This window comes from Zea mays, chromosome 9 (genome assembly GCF_902167145.1).
Source record: "Zea mays cultivar B73 chromosome 9, Zm-B73-REFERENCE-NAM-5.0, whole genome shotgun sequence".
In the NCBI taxonomy this organism is placed as follows: domain Eukaryota; kingdom Viridiplantae; phylum Streptophyta; class Magnoliopsida; order Poales; family Poaceae; genus Zea; species Zea mays.
In genome coordinates, this window is record NC_050104.1 from 67927630 (window position 1) to 67953378 (window position 25749).

The window sequence follows — 25749 nt, forward strand, 5'->3', positions numbered from 1 at the left end:
GGGCAACTGACTAATTCGATTTAAATTATAAGATGTTTGGCATTTCTATGCACATTAATTTTATTAGTTTCTAGACATTATTTATATCTACGTTCATAAGAAAAACTATATCTAAAAAGCCAAAACATGCTATGCTCGTCACCTAACTGCTACACCCCATTTCAATATAGGCTAGCTTCAAACGAGCAAAAAGATTTCATAGAACGTGAGGTTCAGGACTGTCTTCGCTTAATGTTTGCCTCAAACCTTTTACTGCATATGAAACACATTACAAGCGTTCGTCTTATTTCTATTTAAAAGGGGATTTGAAGTACATTCCACAAGAAAAAGAACATAGCATGCCTCGATTTACACAAGTACATACTCCAGAAACCTAATACGTACACGTACCATTTCAACTCAAATAAAAACCATGGATTTGGCCAGCTCAAGGGCTCTCTCCCGTCCAAAGAGTTTCTCCACTATGGCAAGCGAGAATTCCATAGAAGTCCCAGGACCTTGGCTGGTGATTAGGTTACCATCAACAATAACTCTGTTGTTGCATTCGCTTTGGTCTGCAAGTTTGTTCCACATAGCAGGATAGGATGTAACTTTCTTTCCCTGAAGTAAAAAAAAAAGGAAAGTTAGGTCCCAAGAACATTTCTGCATGTTCGCTCCACTAGTATGATCTATTATTGATCTCAAATGACACCTTTAGTAGGCCATGTGGTTCAAGAGCAATCGCAGGGGAGGCACATATAGCTCCATACAATCTATTTGCCGCAGCTTGCTTCTTGATCAGATCCATTAGTTTATCAGATTTTGCATATGCTTCTGCACCACCCAGACCTCCCTATCAAAAAATATTGGAAGGTATAAGATCTGAGAGCAGTAAGTTACTAGATCATGGCAAAAAAAAAACATCAAACTTACAGGTAACAGAATGAGATCATATTGCTCCTTAAGAGCATCATCCAACAGCACATCAGCAATCATCTTCACCTTCCTGGATGCAACAATCTCTAGCTTGTCTTCCAAGGAGGCAACCACAACATTTGCTTTCGCCCTACGCAAAATGTCAAGTATCATAGTTGCTTCCATCTCCTCTGTCCCATTAGCGATTGGTACTAGAATCTGTACAGGCAGTCATCAATAGCTCCAACTTTGAGATCCAGTGCTATGTATTTTAACTCAGATTTCAATGCAGTGGCACAGTACAAAGCAGACAATCAACAACAAAATGCCATGGTAAAGTGCATGCTCTGCATCTTCTGAGACACTGAAGAGTCCTAGATCTAATCACAAAATTTACTGGCACATTTGGTCGACGTCAAACTTCTAGAACTTTTACCTATTTTGTTTACAATTAGATTTGTGACATAAACATGGTTCTTATAAACACTGATCTTACACAAATATAATGTAAGAAAACAAATGACCAGATTTGCATTTTGAAGACAGCAAAAGGTCAACAACACAAGGAATGGAGTTTATGGTCATAGAGAGCACAAAAAGGAAACGAGAAGGTTGCCAAAACATTCTGTACGGTCATCAGAGTTTGCAAATGCCATGAAAAGATGACTTTCCACTTAGCATAAAATCTACGTGTGTTCATTTCAGTAGACAGATAAATAATAATGGCTCGAGTAAAAATAACCACCTGTAGGTAACAATGAATGATATGTACCTGATCTACAGAGAGCACCAAGTATAGATACAAATACAATATTTGACTTGTAGAGGACCGAAAACAACACAAACAAAAGAATGCAGCAAATCAAGTGAACGATGACAATCATATTTCATATACCACACTTATTGCTGATGTTGCTACTATGATCTTGTTATGACCGGCAATGTGTACAGCCGGAGGTCTAAAAGGCCAACTGGCCGGCACATTGTAGGGGACGGTGCAGATAAGGCATAGAGAGTTACTAGCAGATTCTGTTGCAGGTTGTTGCAAACAGATTAGATAAGTCCTGCAATTAAGGAGTTGTTAGATGAGCTTGTTAGGGTAGGAAGTTTGTTTCGGTCCAGAACTATATAAGTCCTATCTCTGTAATCAGTATGGTCAGCAAGCAATTAATCTAAAGAATAGATTGTTCCTTGCCTCTACTTGTTCCCAGCCGTGCAACAGCACGGCGTCCTCTCGCCCCCGTTCATCCAGTTCACGCCCAGAGATCACACATACGTACAATTCAGATTCATTCGTCTTATATAAATCAAACCTAGTGATTAAGCTCAACTGAACACACAATGACTCTTTTGCAAAGTTGCATGTATATTACTACATTCTACGCTGGTAGTTGAAAACCTTTGTTTTGCATAAACTCATATTCCCTACATTTCCTTATTTAAGCTGTATTGATTTGAGAAGTCCTAAAAAGTACATTTTAACCATTAATTCCTTAGAATATACTATGAACTTTGAACTGTTACAAAATCAATATCATATTAAAATATATGCAAATATAAATCTATTTTGGTATTCTTGGTCAGGAGAATGACATTTCGAATAGAGCATATGTACTAGTTGCAATCCATTTTTGTTGTCAGGAATGAGAACTACGGACTAAAGAGAATAACTTTTATACACTAAGCATGCATGGAGTAATTTGACATTTTCACTAACACAGGGTCAAAACTAACAAAGTTTGATCTATTCAAATCCTAATATGCCCCACAATAATGGAGTATCACACTACCATAATAGGTGGTTTAAAAACTGCCAGTCATACTTTGCAGCATTGTATACGATTGTGCCACATTACAAGTCCTCAAAAAGAACTTTTAAATCTTAACAAAGAATGTGTACAAGGGAAACATAACTCTACAAGGAAAGAACATACGAGACAACTTAAGTTTTCATTTCACTGGACCACAAATCGAAGAAACAAATTATCACTGAAAATGCTTACATTTGGTGTTTCACCAACATTCCAACTAGTTGAATTCACCTCTTTCATAGAGAATTCCACACCATGCTGAGGACGCATAACCTGAAAGGTAATATTCACTTAGTTGAATAGAATTAACAGCTGTCAAAAATACATCAACTATAGTAAAAAAACAAAGAACAAGAGATGTTGCAAATGTCAACAAAAAAACTACTACTTCAAAACTAATATGATGGAAACAGGAATCAAATGCAGGAAAGTTGCAAGAAAACACAACAAAGCCTTTTTAGTCGAAACAACTTGGGCCTTGGCTGCCCGGCACCCTGCAGTCTAGTTTCTCTCTCCCTGTCTTACTTGATGTGAGGATGTTGTTTATAGGTTCCTTATGAGTCCTTTTATGTTTTCATGTTTTCATCCTCCGTAAGGAGGCTCCTGTGTTTGGGCTGTTTTCTGGCCCCATAACCTTCTTTCTTCTTAATATAATGAGACAGTCCTCCTGCGTTTTCAAGAAGAAAAAAAACTTGGGCCTTAGGGTATTCTATAATAAACAAAAGAACCATATAATTTGATTAACCTAACTAGCAACCAGTTTCAGCAAAGATGTGGACTGGAAAGCTTCTTAGGTGAGCTAAGTTCTCTCTATACTAGAAATGTCAACAACTCACCAGATGATTTTACCAGGTTTAGCAAACAACATAGACAATTTTTACTTATTATGATCTATCATGTGATGTCAAATTGTTAGGTTGGAAACCCTAACCTCAATTGGGTAGGGGATATAATCGTTTAGCAAACAATATAAGACAAATTTTAACTTATTATGATCTATCCTATGATGTCAAGTTGTTTGATTGGAAACCCTAACCCTAATTGGGCAAGGGATATATTATATATAGCCAAGTACATGGGCCAAGGCCCAATACAGAGATAGAATACATAATACGCTAACACCCCTACAGTCTCAACTCTATCCTATACAGATGTTGAGACCATAGTTATTAAGGCGAGTTAATGCGAGCAACCCCCTTTTCACCTTTTAAGTGGAAAGGCGTAAGTTGAAACGACGCCTTACTCATATATAAAGATAGGAAAATATATAGTTAAGGTAAGGTGTTTGCACACAAAATTAGGTCGTGAAACACTTTAATGGGTCTCTAACATACAGAACCCAAAGAATCCAATATTTTCTTTGAATTCTGAACTGTCAAAGGATGTTAGAAAGAAAACAGAAGTGGAAAAGGAAAGGAAAAAAGAATGATATGGACTTCTGTTTGGTGGCCCATCTAGAAGCCCATTAACTCAGCACAAACCCAGATTCCACCACAGCCACACCCACGCCCTAAATTTTTCATTGCTCCAGCAACCGCCGCCAATTCTCCTTCCAGGCTTGCAGCACCAGTGCAGTGCTCCATCTTCCGCTCCCTCCCCCACTAATGCTCAACAAGCAAGCTCGGTTGTTGTGTCAGCAGCTCCCCATCCAACTGCGCGCCTGCGACCTCCGCCATCGCGCCTTAACGCTTAGCGCCGCTTGAGCGACGCTTTACCGACGCCTTAATAAGTATAGTCAAGACTGGACCGAAACTCTGAGAACATTGTGGATGGGAGCCCCTTTGTGATGATGTCGACGAACTGCGAAGTGGTTGAAACGAGAACACGGAAATTGCCGACAGCGACACGCTCGCGAACGAAGTGGAGGTCGTGCTTCGTGCGTTGGTGCTGCACGAGATTGGTGGAGAGGTAGACCGTACTGACGTCATCGTTGTAGACGAGTGTGGCGCGCGAGGGGATGTGGAAGTTCCTAGAGCAGCTGACGAAGCCAAAATGCCCCAGCCACGTCGTTCGCCGCAGTGTGATACTCAGCCTCAGCATGAAGCAGGAGACGACGGGTTGCCATTTTGAGGACCAAGATACGAGGTTGCTACCCAAAAACATTGTAGCCAGAGGTGGACCGGCGCGTGTCAGGGCAGCCAACCCAGTCCACGTCGGTGTAGACGACCAGCTCAAAAATCGGAGAAGGCCGAAGAGGAAGGCCACACTCAAGGGTGTCGCCGAAGCGGCGAAGAATCCACTTGGCAGCGGCGAAGTGGGGCTCCCCTGGGGTGTGCATGTGAAGGCACACCTATTGAACCGCATAGGTGATGTCTGGCTAGGTAAAGATGAGGTATCGTAGAGCCCCGACGAGGCTCCAGTAGACCGTCATGTCAATGATCAAGGCACCATCGTCGTCAAAGACCTACGCTCGAGTGTCACCAGACGTGGAGCAAGGCTTGCAGTCAGACATGTCAGCCCGCTCCAGAACGTCGACGACGTACTGACGCTGGTGAAGGAAGAGGCCTTGGGGACGGCGCTCCACGGTGACCCCTAGGAGGTGGAGTGGCCCAAGTCCTTGATCGCTAACTAATGATGTTGGGTGGCGATCGTGCGCTGGGAGGATGCACAGGATGCCGCGAGCACGATGTCATCGACGTGGAGGAGGTAGAGGGTGTCATCGTCATGCCGAAGGATGAACAAGGATGTGTCCAAACGGTGGCGAGCTTGGCGATGGTGTTGAAGGTCTCATCGTAATCCACTATGGGGCGCTCAGTGAAGCCCCAAAGGACCCAACAGGCCTTGTACCGATGTAGAGTACCATCGGCCTTGAGCTTGTGACATAAAATCCACTTGCCGGTGGCCACTTTGGTGCCAGGGGGCACGACAAGTCCCAGATGACAGGTTTGGTCAGCCAGCATGGGCCTCAAACTCCTCCATAGCATAGGGTAGGCGAGAGAGCCGAAGCATGGGTGTCCATGAGCACCAACTGGTCCACTGGTCAGAGGACACCGGTCGAGCAATGTGTGACCATCGGGTGGACATGGCAGGTGTGGGAGATAGATATCCCCTCGGTCCTCAAGCCATAACATGGATATATTCAATGGGCTGCCTGGCGGGCTCCCGATGAATCGTCCAGCAGGCATACTATTGGGCCACGACCAGGCAGAACATATTTCTTCAAATAAGATGACGCTCCGAGCTAGAGGCAATCCCGAAGAATGTGGCGCAAGGCAGTTATCTATGCACGCCCGTCATAGAGAGAATTGTTGATAATCCGAGAGCAAAGTTTGCGCACAACCGAATGGCGGGATACGTGGAGGATAACTCGAGAGGAAGCGACCAGCTATATTGAGGGGGGTACCCCTACAAAACTGTCTCGACATTCCTCTTATCGCAACCACGCCCACCTTTAGGCTGATAGATCTCATACATCACCACCCGCAAATCATCTGTAATCCGTGTAACCCAAGCAATCTCAATACTCAGCACCAAACAGGACGTAGGGTGTTACGCATTCAGGCGGTCCAAACCTGTATAATCCCCTTGTGTTCCGACGTGCTCCTGCTTGTACCATTGGGTCACGATCAACGACGCCATCCTCCCAAAAGCACTGTGTGGGCTACCTAGTAGTGAGCAGTCAGTACCAAAACACTGACAACAGGGGTCGTGGTGGATGGCCACTGGATGGTGCACCGGCGGCTCGTCACGGGAGCGAGTCGATGCACAGAGTAGCTCATCAGAGGGGGGACCGGTGAACTGGGCCACACATGCCAACGCGGGCAAGATCTACGAAGCGAGCTGAAAGTGGTCAGAGAGGCAGGGCCGCGCGTGGCACGGCCAAAGGCAATAGGGTCGCGCGTGGCACAATCGAAGGCGACGGGGCCGCGTGTGGCACAGTCGAAGGCGACGGGGCCGCACATGGCGCGAAAGAGATAGTCGAAGCCACGCATGACTGGAAAGAGGGCGCTAGGACCGAGGTGGTGGAAGAGAAGGGACAACGACGGGATCGGCATCAAGGAGAGAATTAAGGTCGAGAGGGGGGAGGAGCCGGCAAGGAGAAAGACATCCTCGTCGAAGACCACGTGACGGGAGGTGATGATGTCGTGGGTGAGGAGATCGAGGCACCCCTTGTGATCGGAGGAATACCCAAGGAAAAGACGAGTGGGTCAAGGCGCAAGTTTGTGGGGAGTGGTGGAGGATATGTTGGGATAGCAAACACACCCAAAGACAAGAAGGTGGTCATATGAGGGGGTGGTGCCGAAGAGGGCGAAGAACGGAGTGGGATGGCTAACTCGCCTTGGAGGGAAGACGGTTGAGAAGGTAGGTGGCAGTGTGCAGTGACTCGGCCCAGTGGCGGGCGGGAGAGAAGCCTGGAAGAGGAGGGAACACACCATGTTGGTGGTGGTTCAAATCATGCGCTCGGCCCGACCGTTCTAAGTGGTGTCAGGACACGACATCCACAGTTGCATGTCGTGTGAGAGAAAGAAGGTACGAGACATGGAGTTATCAAACTCATGTCCGCTATCCCACTGAACACTCCGGATGGTGCGACCGAAATGAGTCGACACTAACGCGAAGAAGTGAGATATACTGAGGAAGGTGTCAGACTTACGGTGGAGGGGAAAGGTCGACAGGTAGTGAGAGAAGTCATCCAGTATGATCAAATAGTACTTGTAACCAGAAATGATCGGTATCAAGGATGTCCAAAGGTCACAATGGACAAGGTCGAAGGGAGGAGCGGCTCAGGACATGGAAGAAGAGAAGGGTAAGCAAGTGTGACGCCCAAGCTGACAAGCATGGCAAAGCGAGGCATCGTTGTCGTAGGGGTAGGTGATGCCCGAGGTGCCCAAGAGTCTAGAGAGGTTAGCTAGGGTGGCCAAGACGACGGTGCCAAGTGGAGGCAGCAGTAGCAGCAGTGACGAGGGCATGGGGTGTGGCAACACAGGATGAGGGAGATGAGGTGGGGAAGCGAATAGGATAATATATGGGGCTGAAGCTATCGCATCAGGCGACCACGGCACGAGTAGTAAGATCTCGTATGGTGAGTCCCCAAGGATCGAACTCCATGGTGAGAGAAGATTCTGGATGATGTTGGGAGCAACAAGGATGTTATTGAGGTACAAAGGACTAGGAAGAACCTAGTCGCCAACTAAGGTGATAGGCAGGGTTGACCTATTACTAACAATGATAGAAGGCGAGAAAGTGGGCTTGCGAGATGGGGTAAAAGAAACAGTACCAGGGTCAGGAGTGGTGCAGTACAAGGCATTGGAGCCAGCAACCCAGTCGGTGGGAGTAGGAAGTGGGCAGCAATGACATGGGGTACGAGGAGAGCCATGTGAGACACCCCCCACAGAGCCACCGGGATGAGCACTGGGGCCACAGAGCAACAAGGACCATAGTTTTTAAGGCGTCCGTAAGGCGACGCTTAAGCGTCGCCTAAGCGGTAAGGCGAGGGTGGATCGCCTTGCCTAAGAGCTCGCCTAGGCGGTAAGGCGCTAGTGGCTCGCCTCATGCCCTCATCTCGCCTTAAAAACTATGCTAACAACGAGCATGGGCGATGGAGACGGCGAGGCCTCGATCATCATGGAGACGATCTCGTCACTATGGAACACAAACGGTGCAGTAGTGTGGTGGCCCTCGTAAGGATGGACGGAGGCCGGAGGATGGTAGAGCTTGCCGCAGTCACGGAGAACAAGGTTCTTGGCCTAATCAAAGGCCACGAACTTGGTTCGAAGAAACAAGTTGTAGTGAAGGGAGACACACGCATGGTAGGGAGTCACGTGGACCGCAACATGGCAAAGGACGAGCGTCAAGGGAGTGGTTGGTGAGGCAAAGTGATGCTACGGGGGAATAGATGAGGGCGCCATGGGAGGACGAGATGAAGAGCAGGGTGAGGCAAAGGGATGGGGCGGTGCACCATGGAGGGCGGCGACCAGCTGCTGCCAACTGATGTTGGGAAGAAGGGAGGCGAAGCAGGAGCTGCACCCAGGGGGAGAAGAGATGCATGGGAGGCGTGAGGATGTTGAGCGCGCAGGGGTGGGGGAACTCGCTAGTGGTCGCGGGGAGGGGGAAGGACCGCACGGATGGGGCATCAGCAGCCAGAGCAGTTAGTCACGGCTTCCAGCGAGCGGGGGTCGTTGGAGGGGCTGGTAATGAGGCAATTGATGTGGTCGTAGCTGCGAGTGTGGGAGGGAGAACGTCGTGCGTTGTGGGGAGAGGCTGCTTTGCTGTCGAAGGCCAAGAAGAAGGCGGAGGAGCCTCCATTGGCGGCGTAGTGGCCGCGAGCGGCCTGCGCAGCCGTAGCAAGAGGCAGCGACACTGGGAGGTTGGCCCGAAGAAGCGATGAGCCGACACGGGGTCCTATTGCGTGGCCGCATAAGATAAGGGGGGAGCCGCCCGCGGTCAACGATGGACCGACAAAGATGACGAGCGTAGAGGAGGGAGAGTCATGACGCGCCTGCAGGAACGGAGCCGATGAGCGTGGGGAGGCACGGGCCCGCCTGCACACAAGGCAGGGGAGCTAGGTCACCTCCCGCGAGCAATGGGAGGACGTCATGCGCAGAGAAGAGGTCGGGCTCGTAGGAGAGGGGCCTGCGCCGAGCGTAGTGAAGATGTTGGCAAGGGTGGTGTCGGCTGCGCCAGACGCGGAGGTGCCTGCGCCGGGCGCAAACAGGAGGGTCACGCCCACACTAGACACAAGGATGATGTCGGTGGCAGGTCCAAGCGCGAGGAGGGTAACGGGACCACGGACGACGGCGCGAAAAAGTAGGGTGGGCGATGCGCACGCAGGAAGGGGAGGTGCGGTCGCGCTGGCCGTGGGGAGGGGAAGATGCGGCTCTAGGCGCGAGGATGGCGTCGTCGGTCGTGGAGGGGAAGTGGATGGGCACGTAGAGCACGCCGAGCGAGAGAAAGAGAATAGCAAGGGCAGTTCCAGGCGCGACATCAGCTCCAGGTGCTCTGAGTGGCCATGCAGCCACGCGTGGCAAAGCGGGAGGAACGGGGCGCGGCCGTGGGATGCAGAGGAGGCGCGGTCGTGCGTCGCATGGGGAGGAGAGGGTCCACCATGGCCACCGATCGACCGAGTGTTCCTGGTGTAACACACCGTCCACTCCCAGACCAGTGGTACTTACTCCTAACAGCCCTTTAGGATCATAGACCATCCCCACAGACCAACACGAGTTTTTTGTGCGCACTTTATCCTCGCTAATGCGCACCCGAGAAGTCTTCCTGGTCGGTCACACATCCCAAGGTTGCTTTAGGCCAAGCACGCTTAACCTGTAGGTTCTTTCGAGGTAGGCTTCTGAAAAAAAAGATACACCTTATTGGTATGAGTATTCTATCAATCCTATTAAACCTTGGGCCAAGCCAGGATATCACAATCCTCCCCCCTTTGAAGACTGGCGTCCTCGTTGGTCAATCCCAAGCCAGGAACCTCTCCCTCTTGGCCACGTTTGTGTGTCCAGTGTCATCATATGCCATGTGACCACTCCGGGCCCACATGCGCCATATGCCCGAACCCCTAGCCCATACACGACCGTGAAACCACGAGGATCGGCTCTGATACCATTTGTAACACCCCGTACACTCCCGAACCGGTGGTACTTACTCCTAGCAGCCATTCAGAGTCATAGACCATCCCCACAAACCAACACAAGACTTTTGTGCGAACTTTATCCTCACTCATGAGCACCCGAAAAGACTTCTCGGTCGGTCACTCATCCCAAGATTGCTCTAGGCCAAGCACGCTTAACCTGAAGGTTCTTTCGAGGTAGGTTTCCGTAAAAAAAAATAATACGCTAACACAAATAGCCCATAAGAAGATCCACATTGGATATTCATCTAAACAAAATAAGATGAATCTTCTATTCTTCTTTATATCCATTTAGCAGCCAATACATACTTAAACAATATGGTGAAGATGCCAACCTAACTTTGTGTTTGATATTTTTATAAGGAAACATCTCACGCTACCAAATGGTGATTTTTAGCAACATAAAATTTCTGCAGTGTTCAGCAAGAAGATACATGCATGAAAAATATATATGTAGTGTTGAAACAAATCCTACCATTGGCCCAGCAACTTCTTTAGCTTTTTCCTTTCCATATAGTTGCTCAACCAAAATAACAGAATACTCCATGGCTGTTCCCGGTCCACGACTGGTCATACACTTCCCATCAATCTGCACTCTTGATTCCACAGCATGTACCTCTGAAGGAAGTTTATCAATGAACGAAGGATAACATGTTGCCTGTAAAAAAAGTTAGAATAATCTCAACTCAAATAAAAGGTGTTGATTCTATAAATCAGGATAATGAAAATTGAATGAACAAACTACCTTTAAGCCATTGAGCAAACCCCAAGTTCCTAGAGTCATTGCTGGTGCAGCGCAAATTGCAGCATAAAGCTTGCCCTTCTCTACATGTTTTTTGACCATTTTCTCCAAAACTTTGCACTCTCCAAAAGTCGAAGAACCAGGCATCCCTCCCTGAGTAAAATATAGACCAAACAGCTCAAAAAATAAATTAGAGTGTTTGGACAAGAAAGCTCTAGAAACTTCTAGGAGTTCATCTTATAGATTTGTATCCAAATACCCAGGTGCAAGGAAGTGCTTAAATGGAGAAGGGTTCAAACATTTCAACAGTTTTAATAGCATGAGAAAAGAGACCTACAATATACAGATGCCAAGGATGATGCCAGGTGGCAAAAAAACACATGCACAAACCATAGATCTCATACACAAAGAGCAAAAAACAATATGAGGTGGGACAAGATTCCGGTTAAAGCCATATATACAATTGTTCTACTGATGATTAAAATGTCAAATCAGAAATGGATCATAGTTAGTTTTATACAAATTAAAATAAAATTGATCGACTGCTGCACAAAAGAAGGATGTGAGTATGTGGCGATGAATAGATACTCATTTTTTATATTGTAACTTTGCATAGCATATATCTCACTACCCACTTCATCAAATATGCTCCCTCCTTTTTCTTTTCACAAGGCATGCTTTGACCAAGTATGATATCCGACATCACACTTTGGCCATTAGTATCTCACATATAATAACATTTACAACTATAGTTATTAAGGCGTCACCTAGGCATCTGGGCGTTTTTTTTCTGATTGAGGCGCCGTGTCTTCCCTGATAAGCTCAAGCAGAATGGCATCGCCAAGGTGTCAAACTGACACTGCAAGAGCGAAAAGGTGTCTGCATGCGCAGGAAAAGTGCATAGATCGATGCGAGCGGGAGAAAAAATGAGGGAAGGGAAAGAGAAGATGGTGGCGGTAGCACCTGGAACGCGACCCATCTCATCCAGTCACTCCCTCCCCTTATGCTCTCCCAATTCGCAGCTCCTGGCGACCTCCACTCCTTCACCTCGTGCCTTTGACATCCAACCTCACATCCCCACCCAGTGATCTGCGCCTCTGACCTATGCCTGTTGAGGACTCCTACTTGTGTTTTTACATGGGCTCAGCATCTCCTTCGACTCCATCAGCTCGTGCCTCCTTCATCCAACCTCGCATCCTAGCCCGACGATCTGCACCTCCGAACTATGCCCTGTCGAGGGCTGCCTTCTTCTGCTTCTTCATGGGCTCAGTGTCTCCTTCCTCTGCTCATTTCCCTGGTAACAGACCAGGACCAGCACCCTTCACAGGCTCGCAAGTACCTCTTTTCCTATCCTCTGCTCTCCCTCTCCCTTGTTTCCTCTGTTTTTCCTGTTATGTCCTTCCTCTGTTCAGAAGATGGACTATATTGCATATTTGCTTATGCTTTGGATATTGGATTTGAATATGGATATACTCCTGTGATGTGGTATGCTGCTTGTGCTTGGCTAATTGGATAAGGTATAAACTGCTCTGCCTAGTGGGTGGTAGCTACTTGTGCATAGACTCTAAAATTGGCAGCAAAAAGGTGTGTATCAATGAACCTTTGTCCAGCTCTACTGTAGGTGAAGGTGTATGTGTATGGCGTCATCTCACCGAATGCCTTATTCGCCTAGGCATCTGGAAGGGGTGGGTCGCCATGCCTCGCCTTAATCACAATGTTTTATGTTTATGACTATGAATTTCACGTCATCTGAAAGCTTTCTCAAATATGAATCCATTGATATCAAATTAGTATGGTATAACGTTTAAATTCTTGAATTAAGCGTTAGTCAAAGATTAACAAGTTTGAATCTTGGGTTCTGGGAACACCATACCAAAAGAAAAGGATCCAACAGTATTTATCTGTTTATCATGCTTATCAGATTATAATATTTAACTGATTATATATCATCATTTACATTCAGAAGACGCAGCTCATCCTGAACACAAATTCCATCCTAGGAGACCTGTTTCATGACTTTGATGATATTATCCTCAAGTTCGGTCTTGTGAGCTAGCCACATTTCAACATTTTTATCCCATGATTCCACACTCAAAAAAAAACAAAGTGTCCTGTTAGCAGTGCAGCACAACAGGTTCCAAATCGGTTCCATTTTGGGAAATCAAAAAAAAAAAGACTCACCGGTAGAGAGATGAGATCGAACTCATCGTCCGCGAGGTCGGCGAGGAGCGCGTCGGCGGTAAGCTTGATGCCCCATGAGGCAGCTACGGACGTCGCCCCCGGCTCGACGGAAGCGACGGCGACATCGGCCCCCGCGCGCCGGAGCACGTCGATGGTGATGACCGCCTCCATCGGCTCCGTCCCATTCGCGATCGGGACCAGCACCTGCGGGAGCAACCAAATCAATCAGCCGTTCGTTCCCCGTCACCAATTAGGACGCAGTGCAGTGGGCAAGAAGCTGAGAGCTGAAGGTCGAGGGCGGCACTTGCCTTCTTGGGGGTAGGGGACGACGCCATGGCCTGAGGGGACGAGGAGGTAAGCGCGCGGGTTAGGGTTTGGAGTCGGCGGAGAGAGGGACGATGCGAGGGGACGCGCGGGGTTCTGGAGAGCGGAAGTGCGGAGGTGAGTGACCGCGTGGCCATTTCCTCGGCTCGTTATTCCTTTGCTTTCGCGGTGGTGTTCCAGAAGCAACGAGTGGTTTTCCAGAATCCAACGACCACACGGGTCTTCTCGCGACTCCATGAAGCGCTATTCACACACACGCGCACGCGTGTAGGCAAGGGTAGATATCGAGTCAGATCGACTCGTTATGGTTCGGCTTGTTATGTCTTATTAATGTAACGGTCGGTTTGGCTCGTTATACAAACGAGCTAAACATTTGGTTCGGTACGGCTCATTAGAAAGCTCGAGCTAGGTCGTTAGGCTCGTAAGCTACATAACTAAGAGCATTTTTGGCATGACTCTGCTTCACTCCAGAGTAGCTCTACTCTAAAACTCTGGGTGGAACAGCTCTGCTCCAGAGTTTAGATTGTTTCTCATAATCGGTGGCGGTGGCGGGTAAATAACTCTAAACTCTATAACCAGATTGCTTTTTTTGAGCTTTCGGAGCAGCAAAAGAGGCACTCCAAAAAATTGTATTGTAGCTCCAAAAACTCCATAGAGTTTACAACTCTGGAGTTCGGGTGTTTGACATGCCCTGGCCAGCTCCTCCTTGGAGTTTTACTCTGAAACCATGCCAAACACGCCCTAAATACAAAGATCTATGTACATAAAAATATATATAACACTGAAAATCATATTTTAAGTGTTTAACACTGTCGGCGTTTCGGACCCGCGAGGACCGTCAACCGACCAGTGAATTTGTCGCTGCGTGTCCCTGCCCAGATGGGTTGATGCAAGATGGAACACAAGCGGAAGGATGAGGCTTATATTATCTTGCACCGGGGTGCTCGTAGTAGGGGTTACAAGCGTTGCGAGAGAGCGAGAGCGAGAGCGAGAGCGAGAGAGAAAGAGAGAGTATGGCCTTGGGGTGAGCTGTTTGAGTTTGCCTCCACCGCGTCTCTCCTACTATGCCTGCCTCTGCTCGCCTGCCTTTTTGCCCTCTCTGCGTCCCTGTGTCTGCGTGCCTTAGGAAGGCCCTGGACATCTTCTTTTATAGATACAAGGAGATGGCCCAGTTGTACAACGGGGGTGTAGCTATGTGCTAACGTGGCTGGCGGAGAAGTGCCTTGAGCCCTGTACCCGTGCTAACGTGGCCGTCGGAGGAGCGCTTGAGCCCCGTAGAAGCGTAGCTGACGGTGCGGCCCGGGGTCCTGCTGACGTTTCATTGCTTCCGTAAGGAGCTGAGAGCCATCGACGCCATGGTCGCACGCGGGGAACCATCATTACCTACTATCGGAGTAATTTGATGTGACTCCGGTCTTGTCCCTTCGTAGCGAGGGGTGGCTAGCTAGCGGTAGGGTAATGATGTATCCTTGTAGCATAGTCGGTCCGAGGCCGAGGTCGGGCGAGGCGGAGACTTCTCCTGAGGCCAAGGCTGAGGTCGGGCGAGGTTGTGACTCCTCCCGAGGCCGAGGCCTGGGGTCGGGCGAGGCGAAGACCTTTTCCCGAGGCCGAGGCTGAGGCCAAGGCCTGAGGTCGGGCGAGGCGGAGCTCACTGTTGCGCCCGAGGCTGAACTCGGGGGAGGTCGTGACTTACTATTGTCAGTTTTACCCTCGTGGTTGGCACAGTAGTCGAAACGGGGTGAATAGCGTTGTTTTCCTGTCAGAACGATCAGTAAAGGGGCGAAGTGACTGCGGTCACTTCGTGTAATACCCAAAATGTATACAGTGATACTATATTGGATCTCGTTATTTTATGTACCATATTTGCATCATAAAAAGAGCATGCATAATTAAGAGTGATTAATTAAAACAAATGATACTAAAATAAAATAAAGTGCATCCGTTGGAGTTTTTGCTTGTGCATTTAATACAATAGTAATAAAAGGAATGAAAATATAATAGTGATAATGAGGTGGAGAAGTAAAGGAAATGGGAAGAAAAGAAAAGAAAAGAAGAGTATATAATACAAAGAGAAATTATATTTTTAGAATTGGTACCTCTTAATTTTACAATATAGTTAAGAATAAGTTTAGCACAAGTTTGAATTCAAATTCAAATTGAACTTGGAAATATAGGAAAGAGAATAGAGTGTAAAAAGAAAAGAATAAAATGAACCAAGCCAGAGTGGGCCGGCCGCCACACTTCTCGGCCCAGTCGTTTTCCCTCCACGTGCAGCCCACTATGCTGCCTTCCCTACGCTACTGGCAGCCGGGGTCCACGGCGCAGCCCCTTGCTCGTGCGCGGCTGTCTTCCATGCGGGACCCACTGTCAGCCCTATCCTCTTCCTCAAGTCCGAATGGGGGGCGCTAAAACAGAATCCCGCCGTGATCTTCGCCGCTGCGTTCGTCGAGCGGTCTCCTCCGAATCGAGCTCTACTCCGGTATAAAATCCTAGACCACCTCATCCTATCCACATCCCAAGCTGCCAGGATTTGAGATCTAGCGCCATGGGGGGGGGAAATCGACCTCGCCACGGGAGGGAGACCATGCCCTCTCCCCGCCACCATGGATTCCCGCCTGTGTGGCCAACTAGGCACTGGAGGATGGCTTTGGCGCTTCACCGATCAACAGGGATCATGCCCAGGGCCCGTGGGATGATGCGAGTTTGGCTGGGAGGATGGACCTCGCCGCGGTCGACGTTTCGTCGCAGTATCGGTGAGCGCCTTCACATCAGTAATCACGTCCTCGATTATGTTTGACGCTAGGTCTCATGCGGGGCTGGGCGCGCGACACTTTTAGCGTGCCTCACCTGCGTAGGCCTCGGGTAGCGCGCAGCGGCGGTACCGTACACCGGAGTATCACTACCTCGTCCAAAACGCCATTAGCGCACCAGTCAGGGGAAATCGAGGGCCGCCGCGGGCTGAGGGCGTTCGGTGGCGCGAAGCTTGTGGAAGGTTGTAACGTTCCTGGGGTCGGCGAATGGGGGGTGTTCCCCTGTTGGGTCTTGGCCAGCGCTGGATTGCCTGTCATGGTGGGGGAAGTAGTTTGGGCATGGACGGCCATGCACAACGTCGCGAGGTTGAAGAAGCCAGGGGCCCCTAGATTCTGTGATGGACGACTAGGATTTGGTAGATGATAGAGTTCGATCAGATCCAATATCCACCGTTAGATCCTGTGTGGACGACCGCGATTAGTCCTGCGCATACCCCTTCGTGTCATTAAAACTGTGCCGTCGATTTTAGATCCAGTGGTCATGTATGTGTACCGGTTCGGGGATCTAATCTCACGCGTCCACCCTTGATCGCACGGCCAAGATCTCTGCGTACCCCTTCGGCTTGGGCGATTTGCGTATGAGACCCCGAGCTTGTTATCAATCAACCCGCAGTCCTACTGCTGGCTCTCTGAGTCTTAGAAAGTTTTGCCCCGTGGCCCCTGTGTTTCCTATAAATAGTGCGCCCAGTCCCGTAAATAGAAAACCCAGGAAAATAAATAGAAAAGAGATTTTTAATATAAAAATAAGTACTAGAACTTGTGTAATTCATAGAAAATTCATATGAAATCCAAATGAGTTCATTCCAATTTCTATAATTCTATAATATTATTGTCTATCACATAGTACCTCTGTTTTGACATAAAAGCCACAATAAAATTTATATCCTATTTAATCTTGTACAAAACATATAGAATCTTCAGAAAATCATAACCCCTTAACCGTAACCCCAAATTTTGTGGTTCTTGTTTCTACGATCTCGTTACGACGCGTAGATTATTCAGTTTGTTCTTATGTTTGGTGTGATGTTAATTTTATCTATACCATGTTTGTTTGTATTACTACGACTAGCGCGAGGACACATGTCATCTGAAAAGCAAGTTGGTACCTGGAATCTCAAGTCCCAGGCAAGTTGTGCCCTTGTCCACTTTGTACCCAATAATGTTCTTTATAATCATTTACCATGCTTAGGTTTAATTTTGATGGGACCCAATAGGTCACCCTAGTTTGTTTATCCTGAATACCTTGTTTACCCCTGAATCACTTGGGTAGTTCTGCTACTGCTTTATATGGTTTTGGGTTAATATTTCATTATATCTATGTTCCAATTATGTTGTTATTTTATTTATGTTCATGACAAGATCATTAAATGTTAATTGGAACATAGAGCTTAACTTGAGAAACACGTGCCACCATAAGGGTTTATGGACGCCCTTGGCTGATTAATTAGGAAAGCTAGTGGAGGACTACCTTACCCGAAAGGGGCAAGGGCAGTAGGGGAGTGGTCAGTGTAGGGAGGTCCTTGGTTGATTTTGCTGCGATGGCGGTCAGTCAAGAACCCTGCATTGGAGCTTCCTATAAACTGTAGCGGGTTTTCTGAAGCTAGTGGAACTTTGTAAAGGCCTCGTAGTGTTACCCTGCCTCGCCTCCTCGGTAGAGGTGTATGGGAAGTCGCGATCCCTTGGCAGACGGGTAATGAAAGGGAATTAGGCTTACACCTAGTCCCTAATTAATTTTGGTGGTTGAATTGCCCAACACAAATTTATTGGACTAACCAGTTTGCCCAAGTGTATAGATTATACAGGTGTTAAAGGTTCACACTCAGCCAATAAAAAGATCAAATTTGGATTCAACACAGGAGCAAAGGGCCAACCAAAGGCACCTCTGGATTGGCCCACCGGACTGTCCGGTGAACCACCGGACAGTGTCCGGTGCACCACCGGACATGTCCGGTGCACCAGAGGACTCCAACGCAAACTCGCCACCTTCGGGAATTTCCAGAGGCACTCACGCTATAATTCACCGGACTGTCCGGTGTACACCGGACAGTGTCCGGTGCGCCATGGAGAAGCGGCCTCAGGAACTCGCCAGCTTCGGGAAACTCCAACGGATAGTCCGCTAAAATTCACCGGACTGTCCGGTGTGCACCGGACTGTCCGGTGCGACTCCGGAGCAACGGCTATCTCCGCGCCAACTGCTCTCTGCCGTGCATTTAATGCGCGCTCTGCGCGCGCAGAAGTCAGGCGCGCCCATACTGGCACACCGGACAGCAAACAGTACCTGTCCGGTGTGCACCAGACACCCAGGCGGGCCCACGAGTCAGAAGCTCCAACGGTCAGAATCCAACGGCAGTGATGACGTGGCAGGGGGCACCGGACTGTCCGGTGTGCACCGGACTGTCCGGTGCGCCATCGAGCAGACAGCCTCCCAACGGCCACTTTTGGTGGTTGGGGCTATAAATACCCCAACCACCCCACCATTCATTGCATCCAAGTTTTCCACTTCCCAACTACTACAAGAGCTCTAGCATTCAATTCTAGACACACCAAAGAGATCAAATCCTCTCCATATTCCACACAACGCCTTAGTGACTAGAGAGAGAGATTTGCTTGTGTTCTTTCGAGCTCTTGCGCTTGGATTGCTTTCTTCTTTCTTAATTCTTTCTTGTGATCAAACACTCACTTGTAATTAAGGCAAGAGGCACCAATTGTGTGGTGGCCCTTGCGGGAAGTTTGATTCCCAAGTGATTTGAGAAGAGAAGCTCACTCGGTCCGAGGGATCGATTGAGAGAGGGAAGGGTTGAAAGAGACCCGGCCTTTGTGGCCTCCTCAACGGGGAGTAGGTTTGCAAGAACCGAACCTCGGTAAAACAAATCCACGTGTCACACTCTTCATTTGCTTGTGATTTGTTTTGCGCCCTCTCTCGCGGACTCGTTTATATTTCTAACGCTAACCCGGCTTGTAGTTGTGATTATTTTTGAGAATTTCAGTTTCGCCCTATTCACCCCCCCCCCCTCTAGGCGACTTTCAATTGGTATCGGAGCCCGGTGCTTCATTAGAGCCTAACCGCTCGAAGTGATGTCGGGAGATCACGCCAAGAAGGAGATGGAGACCGGCGAAAAGCCCACTACAAGCCACGGGAGCACTTCATCGGAAGAGTCCCGCACCAAGAGGAAGGAGAAGAAGAAGAGCTCCTCCAACAAAGGAAAGGAGAAGAAATCTTCTTCGCACCACAAAGAGAAGAAGGAGAGATCTTCCTCCCACAAGCCACATCGGAGAGGGGACAAGCACAAAAGGATGAGGAAAGTGGTCTACTACGAGACCGACACTTCATCAACATCGACCTCCGACTCCGATGCGCCCTCCGTAACTTCTAAACGCCAAGAGCGTAAGAAGTTTAGTAAGATCCCCCTACATTACCCTCGCATTTCTAAAAATGCACCTTTACTTTCCGTCCCATTAGGCAAACCACCAACTTTCGATGGTGAAGATTATGCTAGGTGGAGTGATTTAATGCGATTTCATCTAACCTCACTCCACAAAAGTATATGGGATGTTGTTGAGTTTGGTGCACAAGTACCATCCGTAGGGGATAAAGACTATGATGAGGATGAGGTGGCCCAAATCGAGCACTTCAACTCTCAAGCGACAACAATACTCCTCGCCTCTTTAAGTAGAGAGGAGTATAACAAAGTTCAAGGGTTGAAGAGCGCCAAGGAGGTTTGGGATGTGCTCAAAACCGCGCACGAAGGAGATGAGCTCACCAAGATCACCAAGCGGGAAACGATCGAGGGGGAGCTCGGTCGGTTCCGGCTTCGCAAAGGGGAAGAGCCACAACACATGTACAACCGGCTCAAGACTTTGGTGAACCAAGTGCGCAACCTCGGGAGCGTCAAGTGGGACGACCACGAAATGGTTAAGGTTATTCTAAGATCTCTCATTTTCCTTAACCCCACTCAAGTTCAATTAATTCGTGGTAATCCTAGATATACTAAAATGACCCCCGAGGAAGTTATCGGGAATTTCGTAAGTTTTGAGTGCATGATCGAAGGCTCAAGGAAGATCAACGAGCTTGATGATCCATCCACATCCGAAGCTCAACCCGTCGCATTCAAGGCGACGGAGGAGAAAAAGGAGGAGGCTACACCAAGTCGACAACCTATAGACGCCTCCAAGCTCAACAATGAGGAAATGACGCTCGTCATCAAGAGCTTCCGCCAAATCCTCAAACAAAGGAGGGGGAAAGACTACAAGCCCCGCTCCAAAAAGGTTTGCTACAAATGTGGTAAGCCCGGTCATTTTATTGCTAAATGTCCTATATCAAGTGACAGTGACCGAGGCGACGACAAGAAGGGGAGAAGAAAGGAGAAAAAGAAGTACTACAAGAAGAAGGGCGGCGATGCCCATGTTTGTCGGGAGTGGGATTCCGACGAAAGCTCAAGCGACTCCTCCGACGACGAGGACGCCGCCAACATCGCCGTCACCAAGGGACTTCTCTTCCCCAACGTCGGCCACAAGTGCCTCATGGCAAAGGACGGCAAACGGAAGAAGGTTAAATCTAACTCCTCCACTAAATATGAGTCTTCTAGTGATGATAATAATAGTGATGAGGAGGATAGTTTGCGTGTTCTCTTTGCCAATCTTAACATGGAGCAAAAAGAAAAACTAAATGAATTGATTAGTGCCATTCATGAAAAGGATGACCTTTTGGACTCCCAAGAGGATTGTCTAATTAAAGAAAACAAGAAAAATGTTAAGGTTAAAAAGGCTTATGCTCTAGAAGTAGAAAAATGTGAAAAATTATCTAGTGAGCTAAGCACTTGCCGTGAGATGATTGACAACCTTAGGAATGAAAATGCTAGTTTAAATGCTAAGGTTGATTCTCATGTTTGCATTGTTTCAACTCTCAATCCTAAAAATAATAATGATGATTTGCTTGCTAGGATTGAAGAATTGAATATTTCTCTTGCTAGCCTTAGAGTAGAAAATGATAATTTGATTGCTAAGGCTAAAGATTTTGATGTTTGCAAAGTTACAATTTCCGATCTTAGAGATAAGAATGATATATTACATGCTAAGATTGTTGAACTTAATTCTTGCAAACCCTCTACATCTATTGTTGAGCATGTATCTATCTGTACTAGATGTAGAGATATTGATGTTGATGCTATTCATGATCACATGATTTTAATTAAGCAACAAAATGATCATATAGCTAAACTAGATGCTAAAATTGCCGAGCACAACTTAGAAAATGAGAAATTTAAATTTGCTCGTAGCATGCTTTATAATGGGAGACGCCCTGGCATTAAGAATGGCATTGGCTTCCAAAGGGGAGACAATGTCAAAATTAGTGCCCCTCCTAAAAGATTGTCTAATTTTGTTAAGGGTAAGGCTCCCATGCCTCAGGATAACGAGGGTTACATTTTATACCCTGCCGGTTATCCCGAGAGCAAAATTAGGAGAATTCATTCTAGGAAGTCTCACTCTGGCCCTAATCATGCTTTTATGTATAAGGGTGAGACATCTAGCTCTAGGCAACCAACCCGTGCCAAGTTGCCTAGAAAGAAAGCTCCTAATGCATCAAATGATCATGCCATTTCATTTAAAACTTTTGATGCTTCTTATGTGCTTACTAACAAATCCGGCAAAGTAGTTGCCAAGTTTGTTGGGGGCAAACACAAGGGGTCAAAGACTTGTGTTTGGGTACCCAAAGTTCTTGTTTCTAATGCCAAAGGACCCAAAACCGTCTGGGTACCTAAAATCAAGAACTAAAATTGTTTTGCAGGTTTATGCATCCGGGGGTTCAAGCTGGATACTCGACAGCGGGTGCACAAACCACATGACAGGGGAGAAAAAGATGTTCTCCTCATATGAGAAAAACCAAGATCCCCAACGAGCGATCACATTCGGGGATGGAAATCAAGGTTTGGTCAAAGGTCTTGGTAAAATAGCTATATCTCCTGACCATTCTATTTCCAATGTTTTTCTTGTAGATTCTTTAGATTACAATTTGCTTTCCGTTTCTCAATTATGTCAAATGGGCTACAACTGTCTATTTACTGATGTAGGTGTTACTGTCTTTAGAAGAAGTGATGATTCAATAGCATTCAAGGGAGTGTTAGAGGGTCAGCTATACTTGGTGGATTTTGATAGAGCTGAACTCGACACTTGCTTGATTGCTAAGACTAACATGGGTTGGCTCTGGCACCGCCGACTAGCCCATGTTGGGATGAAGAATCTTCATAAGCTTCTAAAGGGAGAGCACATTTTAGGATTAACAAATGTTCATTTTGAGAAAGACAGGATTTGTAGCGCATGCCAAGCAGGGAAGCAAGTTGGTACCCATCATCCACACAAAAACATCATGACGACCGACAGGCCACTGGAGCTCCTACACATGGACCTATTCGGCCCGATTGCTTACATAAGCATCGGCGGGAGTAAGTACTGTCTAGTTATTGTGGATGATTATTCTCGCTTCACTTGGGTATTCTTTTTACAGGAAAAATCTCAAACCCAAGAGACCTTAAAGGGATTCTTGAGACGGGCTCAAAATGAGTTCGGCTTAAGGATCAAGAAAATAAGAAGCGACAACGGGACGGAGTTCAAGAACTCTCAAATTGAAAGCTTTCTTGAGGAAGAGGGCATCAAGCATGAATTCTCTTCTCCCTACACTCCACAACAAAATGGTGTAGTGGAGAGGAAGAATCGAACTCTATTGGATATGGCAAGAACCATGCTTGATGAGTACAAGACTTCGGATCGGTTTTGGGCGGAGGCAGTCAACACCGCTTGCTACGCCATCAACCGGTTATATCTACACCGAATCCTCAAGAAGACATCATATGAACTCCTAACCGGTAAAAAGCCCAACATTTCATATTTTAGAGTCTTTGGTAGCAAATGCTTTATTCTTGTTAAAAGAGGTAGAAAATCTAAATTTGCTCCTAAGACTGTAGAAGGCTTTTTACTTGGTTATGACTCAAACACAAGGGCATATAGAGTCTTTAACAAGTCCACTGGACTAGTTGAAGTCTCATGTGACGTTGTGTTTGATGAAACTAACGGCTCTCAAGTAGAGCAAGTTGATCTTGATGAGATAGGTGATGAACAGGCTCCATGCATAGCGCTAAGGAACATGTCCATTGGGGATGTGTGTCCTAAGGAATCCGAAGAGCCTCCACATGCACAAGATCAACCATCCTCCTCCACGCTAGCATCTCCACCAACTCAAAATGAGGATGAGACTCAAGATGTTGAACAAGAAGACCAAGAAGATGAGCCACCTCAAAATGACGGCAACGATCAAGGGGGAGATGCAAATGATGGAGACAAGGAGGATGAAGAACCAAGGCCGCCACACCCAAGAGTCCACCAAGCAATACAACGAGATCACCCCGTCGACACTATCCTCGGCGACATTCATAAGGGGGTAACTACTAGATCTCGTGTTGCACATTTTTGTGAGCATTACTCGTTTGTTTCCTCTATTGAGCCACACAAGGTAGAGGAAGCACTACAAGATTCGGATTGGGTGGTGGCGATGCAAGAGGAGCTCAACAATTTCACAAGGAACGAGGTATGGCACTTAGTTCCACGTCCTAACCAAAATGTTGTAGGAACCAAATGGGTCTTCCGCAATAAGCAAGATGAGCATGGTGTGGTGACAAGGAACAAAGCTCGACTGGTGGCCAAAGGATACTCCCAAGTCGAAGGTTTGGATTTCGGTGAAACCTATGCACCCGTAGCTAGGCTTGAGTCAATTCGCATATTATTAGCCTATGCTACTTACCATGGCTTTAAGCTTTATCAAATGGACGTGAAAAGTGCTTTCCTCAATGGACCAATCAAGGAAGAGGTCTATGTTGAGCAACCTCCCGGCTTTGAAGATAGTAAGTACCCTAACCATGTCTATAGACTCTCTAAGGCGCTTTATGGGCTCAAGCAAGCCCCAAGAGCATGGTATGAATGCCTTAGAGATTTTCTTATTGCCAATGGGTTCAAAGTCGGAAAAGCCGATCCTACACTCTTTACTAAAACTCTTGAAAATGACTTGTTTGTATGCCAAATTTATGTTGATGATATTATATTTGGGTCTACTAACGAGTCTACATGTGAAGAGTTCAGTAGGATTATGACACAGAAATTCGAGATGTCTATGATGGGGGAGTTGAAGTATTTCTTAGGATTCCAAGTAAAGCAACTCCAAGAGGGCACCTTCATTAGCCAAACGAAGTACACTCAAGACATTCTAAACAAGTTTGGGATGAAGGATGCCAAGCCCATCAAGACACCCATGGGAACAAATGGGCATCTCGACCTCGACACGGGAGGTAAGTCTGTGGATCAACAGGTATACCGGTCGATGATTGGTTCATTGCTTTATTTATGTGCGTCTCGACCGGACATTATGCTTTCCGTTTGCATGTGTGCAAGATTCCAATCCGACCCTAAGGAATCACACCTTACGGCCGTAAAACGAATCTTGAGATATTTGGCTTATACTCCTAAGTTTGGGCTTTGGTACCCTCGGGGATCCACATTTGATTTGATTGGTTATTCGGATGCCGATTGGGTGGGGTGTAAGATTAATAGGAAGAGCACATCGGGGACTTGCCAGTTCTTGGGGAGATCCTTGGTGTCTTGGGCTTCAAAGAAGCAAAATTCAGTCGCTCTTTCTACCGCCGAAGCCGAGTACATTGCCGCAGGCCACTGTTGCGCGCAATTGCTTTGGATGAGGCAAACCCTGCGGGACTACGGTTACAAATTAACCAAAGTTCCTTTGCTATGTGATAATGAGAGTGCAATCAAAATGGCCGACAATCCTGTCGAGCATAGCCGCACTAAACACATAGCCATTCGGTATCATTTTCTTAGGGATCACCAACAAAAGGGGGATATCGAGATTTCATACATTAACACTAAAGATCAATTAGCCGATATCTTTACCAAGCCACTTGATGAACAAACTTTTACCAAACTTAGGCATGAGCTCAATATTCTTGATTCTAGAAATTTCTTTTGCTAGTTTGCACACATAGCACACAAGTATACCTTTGATCATATCTCTTTTATATGCTATGACTAATGTGTTTTCAAGAGTATTTCAAACCAAGTCATAGGTATATTGAAAGGGAATTGGAGTCTTCGGCGAAGACAAAGGCTTCCACTCCGTAACTCATACTTCGCCATCACTCCAAGCAACTCTCTATTCTTTGGGGAGAAATGAGCATCAAAGAAAAGGACTTCGTCTTTGGGAAAAAGTAAGAGCCCAAAGCTAAAGGACCGGACTTCACCTTTGGTATAATCTTAACTCATTTATTTATAACCAAAGGGGAAGATAGCACTTCGAGGGCTCTAATGATTCCGTTTTTGGCGATTCATGCCAAAAAGGGGGAGAAATGAGCCCAAAGC

The 25749-nt window shown here is 47.1% G+C and overlaps 1 protein-coding gene across 1 annotated transcript; it reads right to left on the bottom strand.

Annotated features, from left to right (window-relative positions):
* Positions 1-223: 223 nt before the first annotated feature.
* On the bottom strand, positions 224-13808 carry LOC100277419 (uncharacterized). The gene is made up of 8 exons (NM_001150984.2): positions 13510-13808; positions 13202-13405; positions 11024-11173; positions 10754-10936; positions 2898-2978; positions 913-1113; positions 692-832; positions 224-600 (listed from the first exon to the last, which is right to left on the bottom strand). The coding sequence occupies exons 1-8, from the start codon at positions 13660-13662 to the stop codon at positions 400-402; spliced, it is 1314 nt and encodes a 437-aa protein (NP_001144456.2). The 5' UTR covers positions 13663-13808; the 3' UTR covers positions 224-399.
* Between the last annotated feature and the right edge of the window lie 11941 nt (positions 13809-25749).

What these genes read in the sequence shown, in the direction of transcription:
- LOC100277419 (NM_001150984.2), bottom strand. Translation starts at nt 13,662, where the DNA reads ATGGCCACGCGGTCACTCACCTCCGCACTTCCGCTCTCCAGAACCCCG. An exon ending in ATGTTGGTGAAACACCAAAT is followed by an intron (nt 1,114 to 2,897) that starts GTAAGCATTTTC and finishes CTGCCTGTACAG; the next exon opens with ATTCTAGTACCAATCGCTAA. An exon ending in ATGATCTCATTCTGTTACCT is followed by an intron (nt 833 to 912) that starts GTAAGTTTGATG and finishes ATTTTTTGATAG; the next exon opens with GGAGGTCTGGGTGGTGCAGA.